General features: G+C 46.2%; 1 protein-coding gene across 6 annotated transcripts in view; it reads right to left on the bottom strand.

Annotated features, from left to right (window-relative positions):
- KANK1 (KN motif and ankyrin repeat domains 1) overlaps positions 1-11786 on the bottom strand; it is a 174532-nt gene that overhangs the window by 23909 nt on the left and 138837 nt on the right. For 5 of the 6 annotated variants that reach the window (XM_006765295.2, XM_015565026.1, XM_015565027.1 and 2 more), the window contains one exon: positions 7025-9700. In XM_006765295.2, coding sequence (XP_006765358.1) covers positions 7025-9700 — 2676 coding nt within the window. Of the gene's footprint in view, positions 1-7024; positions 9701-11586; positions 11680-11786 lie in introns of those variants that run through there. The other variant, XM_015565025.1, reaches the window with a different exon arrangement.

Genomic DNA, 11786 nt, shown 5'->3' with positions numbered 1-11786 from the left:
GTATGTAGCTTTGGTGGAGAAGGGACAATCCCTTTCTGTTTCCGGGATCACCTCTCAAGCACCGCCTGAATGCCACTACAGGTGGTCACCAACATAGTCAACTTGAACTGGAGATGAAAAACTTACGTGGCCAGAGCTGCAGCTTAATAATTTCTAGGGCCACTTTAATATTTTCTTGAGAAAATGCCAGACAGCTGTTATGAATGTATCTAAAAGTGGGTACTCAGAAATTAAAGCGTTAGAGCAGATTAAGAATCTGATTCTTCCTCACCACAACCCCACCCACATCTAATTACACACCATCCCAAGGCAACCCAGAAAACCCACACTGACAAGCTGCAGTGACTGAAGTTGGGTTGAGCAGATGTGCTCTCTGTTCCTCAGATACAGCTAAGGTCCTCCTCTGCTTCCTAAGCTCATCCCCTCCCTTGCCTCAGAGAGCGGGATGCCAGCTGAACAATTCCAGCGCTGTGTACGTGCACACTGTTTAGGGGCTAACATATCCCACCAGAGGTAATCATTCATATTTCTGCTATATGTCTTGGCTTCCCAAGTCCTTCAAGGTATGGGACCACTAGCTCTTTGTTGCAGTGCCACACTTTGCATATAGTCAACGCTGACTGCATAACTATCAATTGACCCCAAAGGAGAAGGGTACAGAGCAGGCTTGGGACATCTTTATTGAGATATGAGTGACTTGCTGTTTAGAAGAAGAATAAACAGCGGTAGCCCATCATCCTCACTCAACAATCCCCTTTGTCATTTATGAATGGACGTCAGAGATTCAAAGCCACTTTGTTCTCACAAACCACTCATCTCTGTGCTTTGGCCAGAAATGAGCTGCACATTTTAGGAGTCATTCACAGAAGGCGTCAAAGTAAACCTGCACCTTTCCCCAGGCTGCACGTGCATTTCACTAGTACCCACGGAACACGATAAAGCATCAGTTTAAAAACCAGGAGGTCACGGTTTGATTCCCACTCAGGCCCGGGGTTGCAGGCTCCCTCCTCAGTAAGGGGCGTGCAGGAGGCAGCCCATCAATGATTCTCTCTCATCATTGATTTTTTTTTTTAAAGAGGAAGATTTTGAAATGTGTCAACTAAAGGGCTCACCAACGGTGAACAGATTTTAAACTCTGTAAAAGACTTTTCTCAGGACTGGAGTACTTTTCCCCAAGCTCTGAAACCCATCTAAAATTTCAATCCTTCTGAGGGTCACTATCCCCTTTGAGACTCTGATGAAAATTATGCACTTTCTTCACAAAAATTCCAAACACAAAAATGTTCATGAAGCTATGGACCTCAGGTTAAGAAGCCTCACTCTGAGGCTGTTTATTCCAACAATATTTCCCTGAAATAGGGCCTGGGGTGTGCCTTTAGGGTTGGTGATGGTGGTGGTGGATGATAGCAGGAAACCCATGAATTTTGGAAAAGTTCCCCAGCTGAATCTGATGGGCAGTCTGGTGAAGAGCTAGTTTCGCATAAAAATTCTGCTGACTGGCTTATTTCACTTAGCATAATGCTCTCGAGTTCCATCCATGCTGTGGCAAATGGTAAGAGTTCCTTCTTTTTTACAGCAGCGTAGTATTCCCTTGTGTAGATGTAACACAGTTTTCTAATCCATTCATCTGTTGATGGGCACTTAGGCTGTTTCCAAATCTTAGCTATATAAGCCAGTCAGAGAAGGATAAATGCCACATGATCTCACTCATTTGTGGAATATAATGAACAACATAAACTGATGAATAAGGACTGATTCAGAGACAGAAAGGCATTGATTGGACTGTCAGGCCTAGGAGGGAAGGTAGGGGAGGGTGAGGGTAAGGGGGAGAGATCAACCAAAGGATTTATATGCAAGCATATAGGCCTAACCAATCTACACGGACAACGGAGAGGGGGCGGGGTGAGGGCATGAGTGGGGGGAGAGGGGATAAGGACACATATGTAATATCTTAATCAATAAAAAATACATTTTAAAAAAATTCTGCTGAAAGAGCCCCCTGCATGAAAAATCTAATGCATCCTTCTCATGACACAGAAGGACACGGAAACCCAGACTCTCCCTTTCTACAGTGATTCTCCAAGTTCCTGTACAGCCGGTACAAGAAGTCAGCTAACTACCTCATGCCAGTATACATATACTGCAAGGTGCCAACAATATTTTGTTTGACTTATTCTGATGCTATTGTAGCACTAATTAAAAGACAACTATTATTTTTAAAAAATAGGTACCAGGACAAGTAACTGGTAATTATTTGAACTGGGAGAAAACTAACCAGAAATGGCATTTTGTAACAATTTATTTCCCTGCTTTTGCTTTGGCTCACATCTCTCTGTCTACAAAACTGCTTTCACAATTATGGGAATGACTTCAAGTTCATAAACTTTTTAACAAACTTGAGATAACGAACAGGGCAAATGTGGAAGCTGATTTAAAATGCAGTTCTTTTGTTTGAGTATGAGAGATGAATTTTCTATAACCCATGTGGCTGGCAGTTCAGTTCCACCATTATAGATAGTTCTGTTTGTGTTTCCTCAGAGACAGCTATAATATATTTAGAGTATTTGTAACTGCACGTCATTTGTCTAGAATTTTCTCTCCTGTTTCCTCTTCCAGAGAGAAAGAAAAAAAAATGAAAAGAAATATTAACCCACTCCTCAAACCAAAACAATCCAATTGATTTACAGGAAGCATAAACATTATTTTCCTAAGGTTTCTTTGATAACAGAAACTTATTTCTTCTTAAATTCTTAATTACAACCTACTTATCTACCTATAGAAATAATACGTGGAAATTCAATTGCTAGGAATGAAAAACATGTTTTATAAAACATGTCTATAAAAAGATGTTTTATAGAACATCTTTGGTCAGCACCAAATTCAGGAAAAATGTTTGTGATCTTTTATGTGACAAGTGCATAGAATATGCATGATTCAACTTTTATTTAAAAAAGTATGTCTCCAAAATACAGCCCCACTCACATACACACTTGTGTACACCAAGCACACACGAGGTTACCCCCTGGGGGCGTGAAGGAGAGGCTGTCATTCTTTTTTTTTTTTTTTATATATTTTAGTGATTTTTTACAGAGAGGAAGGTAGAGAGATAGAGAGTTAGAAACATCGATGAGAGAGAAATATCGATCAGCTGCCTCCTGCACATCTCCTACTGGGGATGTGCCCGCAACCCAGGTTCATGCCCTTGACCAGAACCGACCCTGGGACCTTTCAGTCCGCAGGCCGGCGCTCTATCCACTACGCCAAACCGGTTTCGGCTGTCATTCTTTATTTATGGCCTTATGACCCGCTATTTGTTATGAGCACATACTTGTTATAATTTTAAGAAAATGATAGGTTAGGTATAATAATGCTGCTAAAAATAATGCTCTTGTGCATACCAACAAGTTATACCCTCAAATCTTCAACCCTAGGCAAGTTTAAGAGAATTTCCTAGACTGGACACTAATATACTTAATTTAATTTTGGCTTCGTTTTGGGCTTTCACACAGATTCTGAATGAGGCTGAACTGAAAATTTATTCTTCCTACTTTGTATTTTCCCATTTTTATCTATCTCTCTCTCTCTCTATATATATATATTTTTCATTTTGATAAAGTTGTTAGTTATCATTGAGGTTTCTATCTCTCTCCCTCTCCCTTCCTCTCAGATGTATTTTCCCATTTTTATCTATCTCTCTCTCTATATATATGTATTTTTTTATTTTGATAAAGTTGTTAGTTGGGGAGGCATAATATAATTGGGGGATGAAGGCAATGGCCAGCCAGAATTATGAAGATGAGAATTTGGACTAAAAACAAAAGATCATTTGCACAATTTCTGTTTGGCAATTTGTTCTATGTCCACATTTCCATTTCTGGAAGTACTAAAAACAGTAACAGCAACAACAGCCAGCATTTATTGAGCATTTATATTCTCTGTGCTGCAGGCTGTTTCAAATGCTTTACTCTTATTAATGCATTAAATCTTCATTTCAACCCTGTGAGGGAATGAAGACAAGTTGTCCTAGTGGCAGAGAAAGAATTTGATCCCAGAATGTCTGGCTTTGGAGCCCAAACTCAACAGCTCCTTCGCACTCAAGTATTAGGTTGACATAACATACATAATCATTTATATGACCTTTTTGGTAGATATCAAACCCAAATACCCTATCATTTCATTTGGAAGACAAAGTCTGAAATGAATACCTTCCTATACTCCACTATGCCTTTTGGTAGAGAAAGGCATGAAACGTTGTGTGTGAGCAACACTCTCTATTATATGGTGTGCACAGTCAGCCGCAGTGCATTTTGACACACTTTTAATCTTCACAGCTTGCAGGTACTGACACTCTCTCTAGACCATAGATCAAGCTGCTTTCATTTTCAGTTCATATAACAAACACCAGATAACAAATATTTAACACCCTGGGTTGAGCTCCTAACCGAGTTCCTTCTTCATTGGAAGTTCAAAAGCAAAACATCTAAAATACAAACGTGATGTGGATTACAGAAACACTTTGAAGCTGTTCTTCTGCGTTCTGCGAGGGAGCTGCCACTATGACCCAGTAAGTATTATTAAATATATTTATACTGTTTGTTCACCAATGCTGTGGCGCTTGTGCATTTCAGCTGATTAATTAGGTGTTCCTGTGCAGGGTCAGATCTAAGCAGAGACGTGTGGAGCATCGGTGTGACTGGAAATAGACCCAAGAACACTGTCACACAGCCAGACACAACTTTATCCCCTCTCTTGCTGTTCGGGGTGTCAGGCAGATTACTCTAATGGTTCAGCCGAATATTTTTGGCAAGAATGTGAAATAGAAGCCCCAGTTTGGGGAAGAGGGAGGAAGGCTGGCAGGAAAACGCCTTTATAATGGATGATCTACTGTACCATCTGTGTCTGGAGGTATTTAAGGGTTTTATTTTGACTTCTACATCTGACATCATGATTTTTAAAAAAGACGTGGAAACAGACATATTATTAGTTACTTAAGACTCCACATATCATTTTAATCCTGTTTACTCTACAATGACTCCCCTGAACATTTATTAGACTCCTTTGATTCTAAAAGGCAAAAACACACACATCAGCTGTCATGGTCATGTCCATTTTTTCTCCTACAATAAGCTGTCTGTTCCACAGCATGGTTACTAAAAGCTAATATTAATTCAGTATTGAAAGTGGAAGCCTAGGGAGATATAAAAGATATTTCAGTCCATTTCAGCCACTACAACTTTTAGGCTATAAAGCAGCGATTCTCAACCTGTGGGTCGCGACCCCTTTGGCGGTCAAACGACCCTTTCACAGGGGTCGCCTAAGACCATCCTGCATATCAGATATTTACATTACAATTCATAACAGTAGCAACATTACAGTTATGAAGTAGCAATGAAATAATTTTATGGTTGGGTCACAACATGAGGAACTGTATTTAAAAGGCCAGAAAGTTGAGAAGCACTGTGTATAAAGAGAAACAGAAAGACTTTGAAATTCTTATTAATGGCTTACTTATAGTTAAGTCTAAAACATTGGACATTTTCACATTACAATTAAATTTAATGCATATTAGGGCCCTGACTGGGTAACTCAGTTGGTTAAAGTGTCATCCCTATATGCCAAGGTTGCAGGTTTGATCCCCGGTCAGGGCACATACAAGAATCAATCAATGAATGAATAAATAAGTGGAACAACAAATCAATGTTTTTCTTTTTCCCCTTTCCTCTCTTTCTAAAATCAATCAATCAAAATAAATTTAAATTTAATCTACATTACACAAATCACACGAAGCATTTACACTCGTTTTGCATGTAGCCTTTGGTCAGAGTTGAGAATATGTTTGCAGTGGCCTCCCAAACCTCACACTACGGTTTAGCATATCAACAAAGGAAACCACATTCAACATGCTACTAGCACAACCACCAATGACAACAACAGTGACCCTGTGCTCACCACATGCCAGGGACCAACACAGTGACAACCTTCTAGGATGGGAGCCCTTCCAGTCCCCACTTTACAATGCCCTGTAAAGAAGACTGACTTTGCTTCCCCAGGTCAGGCTGGTTCGTGAGACCAGGACAGCCAGGAATGAAACCCCGTCCTGGGCGGATAGTATGCATTCTTAGAGACACACACACTGATAACAAGGGAAGTCATTCTAGTGAGGCGTCCAGGGAAGAATTATGTCACAAAATCTTCCAGGGTAGTTTCTCAATTATTAACGTCAATTAAAAAAAAAATCAGGAGGTGAGCAGGAATCCCAATGAATAAGGGCAAGGATGAGGAAGACAAAAATGTAAGCACCGATCAAAACAAACAGTGGGCTAGGGCTCCCTTCTCTCAGAGTTCTGGCTTATCAGAGAGGCCTTCCTGGGCCACCCCACTTCAAACAGCCCCTACTCTGACCACCACCACTCACTATTCCTGTAACTGGAGTTCTTTTCTTCATAGCACATACCACCACCTGACATGAGCTAGGTCTATTGTTTAGTGTCTGTGCCCCCAAACTGGAATGTCAGGACAGGAGCTGACACCTATGCTTGAAACAGAGCAGGAACTCAATCATTATTTCTTGGAGTAATATGAATTAATGGAGTCTCCCTCCCCTCCTAAAAAGTTTCAATATTTTCTACCAGTATTTTTTTTATCAATAATATACTGGTAAAAATTGTAATAATAATACACTGGTAGTTGGGGTTACAAACATGAAAGGACCTTTTTTAAGCCTGCCTAAATTAAATGAACAAGTAAATGAATAACTGGAAGACAGCATATCAAACCAGCAGTCCCAGGAGGCAGCCCCTAGGCCAGCCAGCATTAGTTTACTTTTCTTCTTCCAGCCCGAGTCCTCAGGCAGAGGCCAAAGAAGCTACCAGACAATGAGAAACAGCAGATTTAGCCACGGTTTTCCATCACTCTATCAAATTACCACTCTAAAGCTTCCTCCAGGGTTCTAGCATTTTAGAATGGTTCTAGAAGTATAGCCCCCACCCTTCCTCATCCCCAGGTCCCGCAGAGCGCTACCTACCTGCGACTTTACCCAGAGTCATTTTGGGGAAGTCGGGGTTCCTCAGCTCTTCGGTGCTTGCAGACTTCATGACAGAATTGATGGATGACAGGGTGCTGATGAGCTGCGAGTTGAGAGAGCCAATCTGCGAGTGAGGTTCCCCAAAAGCTTCCGCCAGTTCACTATAGTTCTCAGCCAGCAGCGTCTGCTGTTCCGTCAGCAGCTTCTGGACACGCTCAATGTAGTGATCCAAGCCGGTCATCATTCCGGAAGGAGCCTGGGGCTGCGGGCCCTCCAAGAACTCTCCTACAGGCTCATCCCCGACACCTACGCTCCTCCTGCTGGCCATCAGCCCCACAGTCAACTGGGGAGGCCCACATGCGATGGTCCTCATTTTGAGACCAACCAGGTAGTTGTCATTAATATTTATCTGGCCCACGCCGGACTCTTTGGTCTTCACAGCTGATGGCCGGTCAAGCCCGGAACTGCCAGAGAGCACCGTGCCAACTCCGATGGACCGAGTCTTGGTGGAGGGGTTAATGTCCCTGACACGGCCTTCTCCTACAGCCACCGTCCGCGTTTCCACAGTCCCGGTGCTGGTCTGCTTGTCCAAAGTGCTGAGGGAAGTGTTGGTGCAGGACTCGACGAGGGCGGCCGTCTCGGTGTTGGTGGACTGGTTCAGCTGCTCCAAAGCCGTGCTGGTGTGCTGGCTGGTGGTGTGAGGCACTGCCATGACAGCAGCTTCCGCCTGGCCCGCGGGCTCCGTGCTCACGCCGCGGGAGGTGCACTCCTTTGGCGGGCAGACAATCACATCGATGGAACAGTCTCCGCAGCCGATCGATCGCACTTCTTTGAGATTCAGGTTGGTCTTGAGCAGCGTCAAGTCGTTTACAGATTCTTCCGTGTTGCTGCCTGTTTCACAGACACTGATTTCCACACCCACGCTCTTATCGCACGTCTCCACAGCCCTTCCAGTGCACTGGTCACGCATTTCCACCCTTTCTTTAACAATCCACCAATTCATGGGCAGCTCCGGCCCCGTGACTTTATTCTCACAGTGGGGCCGGCAGGAGATGCCTACGCTACTTGTTTGCACAGAGGTCCCAACGCACGAGTCAACGACGTCCACGTGACGGCCAACCATCTGGTCTCTCGTCGGCACGACGGCCTCCACCATCTTGCTGAAGACAAGCGGCTGGGCCATCATGGCTTTATCGATTTTTTTCCTCGATCCAGCAGCCTGGAGCTCTTGCTTGAGCTTAGTCATCTCTCGGTCATGGGTGGTTTCTTTGAGCTGTACTTCCAGGCGGTAGATCTTTTCCTTTAAGGCTTCTATGGTCTGCTGTTGCAGCTCAATTTCTTTGTCAGCTTCGGTAGTCACCCCAAGCATGGCCTCTGTCACACTGACCCCAGAATCCCTCGTCTCCGTGACTGTCCCCACAGCAGCATCCTTCCAGGACCTGGAGCCTCTGTGGTACACAACAATGTCATGCATGTTCTCGTCGGCACCGGCAGCCACGGACCGATGCTCTCGAGGCCGACACTCCCCGTTCTCCCTGAGCTCCGAGGGGGCCTCATAGCTGCTGCTCTGGATCTTCTGCTCCAGGGCCTGCATGTCTGCTGTGAGCTGCCGGAACTCTCTTACCCTCTGTGTGCTTTGCTCTACGCTCTCTATCTCTTCCTCTTCATAGTCAATGTATAATTCCCCGCCACTTCTCGGGCCCTTGGAGAGCCGTTCCAGCTGCGACGCATTCCCAGCACTATAGGACCGCTTCCTCACACCACTGATGTCGTTCTGGGATGCAGCTCTTTGGTTTTTCAGCTTTGAGGCCAACTGCCTTTTCTCCTCTTGCAACACAGAGATCTTTACCTGGAGCACAGGGATTGTTCGCACCTGTTCCTCAAGCTCCTTCAGGCGCTTCAGGGCAATGGCCATCTGCTCCCGGATGTGCTGCAGGTGCACGGGGCTCACGTTGGTCACAGGAGTGGAGATCCCTGAGCTCAGGGGGCTGTGGCGGATAGAGCTCCCCATGGAAGAGGTGGTGGCTGCAGCTGGGGCATAGCCAGTATAATCCCCGTTGCCTTGGTAACCATTCTGAAACTGGTGCATGACAGGATTGTGGTTTCCAGAACCCATGAAGGAGGAGAGAGAGCCTGTGGAGCCCATGCCTCCAAAACTGGCCAGCCTGGGCCTTCGGAAGTCACCCGGCATCGCCTGCATGGTGACCCTTTCCTGCTCCAGCCTTCTCCGGGTCTCCATCAGTGTCTTGGTGACATGAAGGTTGTGCTTCGGGAGTTGTGGTGAGGGTGGTGGCAGCTGTCGACTTTCTGGGATGGTAAGGAAAGTGGGTGAGATGTCCAGAGGGGTGGGTAGCCTTGCGACGGGAGTCGATGTAACTTGGCTTCTGGCTAGGAGGAAGCTGGGGCACTGCCTATTGTCGTCGCTATTGGAAGATGACAGAGATTCGGTGGAAGTCCACACACCCTGCTGGCCAGGTGGGGGCCTGCTTTCTGGACATGGCACAGATGGCTTCCGCCGCTTCTGGATGTTCAGTTTCTTGATGGTGTTTCCTTTCTGTATGTCATCCACGTACTTGAGGAAATCTAAATCTAGTTGATAACCATAGGGAGTCTCCACAAAATAAGGATCTCTCTGTTCCTTGTCATGGTCCCCATTTAGAACATCATCTGCTTTACCTGTGGGAGAAAGAGAAGACAATCTTTTAATGCTATGGGATACATATAATGGCAAAAGCTAATGTGTGTGGGTGTTGCAGTGTGGCAAGCCGGTATTATTTGACCAGTTAACTGCCACGGTATTTTGAATTTAAGTAAAAAAGGCCTGCCGCTTGCATCTACAGACGCTTATGGCGTACACATGGTTAAGAGTTGACAGGCCTATGTTCGAATCCTGGATCTATAACTTTACAGCTGGGTGAGCTAATAAACCGTTGGGAACTTCAGTTTCCCCTCCCCCGCACCCCTTCCCCCAGCAAAAAAATGAAAATACCAGCATTTAACTCATAAAGCTGTTAAAAAGAATGTAATGAGATAATGATTTTAAAGAGCCAAGAACACAGCAAGTCCTTACTAAATATTGTTATTTTTTAAAAAGAATCATTAAAAGACTTTTAAAAGCATTTTCAGGTAGATAATTCGTTTTGTTGTATACAGTCCCTTGAAGTAGGATAGCAGTCACTAACACTCCCAGTTCATAAAGTACACTCTGAGGCACAAAAGACAAAAAGCACACACTTAGCATAGCTGACCTCCCAGTGCAGATCATGCTGCCTTACTGAACGCGGCCCCAGGGTCCCAGTGCCTCATCACCTGCAAAGATCACAACTGGCCTTGCCGCCTTCCTCCCTGAGAGAGCTGAGTGATGAACTCCAGCAGCAGGGGTAGGTACAAGGACGCAGGGCACAGACTTCACCTCTACCTTGTGCGTTCCCGTTTAAACACAAAAGCAAACCCCGTGCCAGCCAGAGGAAACAGTTTCTCCAACTTGGACTTCTTTTGGACAAAACATCCACTGTCCCAAGAACACCCGGTTTTGTGGCTGTGGTGTATGCAAACAGATGCAAAGGAGGATGGAAATGAGGGCCAGCCTCCGTCCAAACCCTGGATCATGTGGCATTTGGTAAATGCTACTTCTGCCTAAACCAGACATTTAGCAAAGGAAACACAAGAGCTTTTCAAGGCACAGGGCTTGCTGCTGGCCTGAGCTGTGCATTTCAAGCTCAAAGGCAAGGCCATTTTTGTTTGTTTAAGTCGTTGGATCTTCCTAGAGTCGGAATGAGGAGCGCTGCATGTTCGGAGCTATGGGAAGGACCCAAACGCAGTGAGTGAAAACGCAAGCCCTGGGAATACAAACCCCGCTGGAGGCCTGTGGAGGGCCCAGCACTCCCAGCGGTTTGGGCTGCCAGCCTGCCCTTCCCCACCCCACCGCTGCCGAACATTTCTACCCGATATGGGAATGCTCTGAGCAAACCTCCTGCCCCTGCTCGCCCTCTTTCCTCCGAAATGCTGGAAAGGAACGCACACCAAGAAGGCTGCCAAGCAGAGGAGCACAACGCTGTGTGTCCATTGTGCCCCGATTTAAAACAATAATCGACTGTCCCAGCTGCTGGAACTCAGGCCCTACCTTTCAACTCTAAATCACGCAGGGAACGCACTTTAAGGGGTGCGCAGCGCCCAGCGTTTTCTAACCAAAGGAGGGTGAGTTGATGCAGGGCGCCCGCGCCTGGAAATCTGTGCTCACGCTAGCAAGACCGCGTCTTTCCATCGCTCTCTCCTTCCCTTTTAACTCCACATGGACAACACGTCATTCCAAATATGCAGCCGGACCTGTTTCTAGCGCTGTCTGAAATTCCACAAGCGAAGAGAAACTGCAGGCTCCGGTGTCAGGCAGAGGCAGACAGATCTCAGACACCACCAGCCCGGTGGCTCTCAACCCGCCCCTTCTCTCCCCGCCTCCCGCAGGGTCCTGGCTCCGGGGAACCCAGGGAATTCAGCCCCATTCCCCCGAGATGAGGCCCCCAGGCGGCCGGATTTGCTGGCCCGCCCGCTCTCCGCGCACCTCCCAGGCGCCCGCCGCGCTCCCCGCAGGCCCGCCCCGCTGCACTGCACACCCGGCTCTCTTGCTCCGAGGCCACCGGTCTTCACCCCATAAGGAAAGGAGGTCCCACATTCGCGTAAACTTAGCCGGCCACGCGCAGATACCATAGGCCGAGCATTCACCAATGAAGGCTCCCTCCGGCTCGGTGGCCCCCCCCCCAGCACC

The sequence above is a fragment of the Myotis davidii genome, unplaced genomic scaffold (genome assembly GCF_000327345.1).
Source record: "Myotis davidii unplaced genomic scaffold, ASM32734v1 scaffold616, whole genome shotgun sequence".
Classification (NCBI taxonomy): Eukaryota; Metazoa; Chordata; class Mammalia; order Chiroptera; family Vespertilionidae; genus Myotis; species Myotis davidii.
The sequence above is the reverse complement of the archived record's forward strand: the minus strand, read 5'-3'. Positions and strand labels throughout refer to the sequence as shown.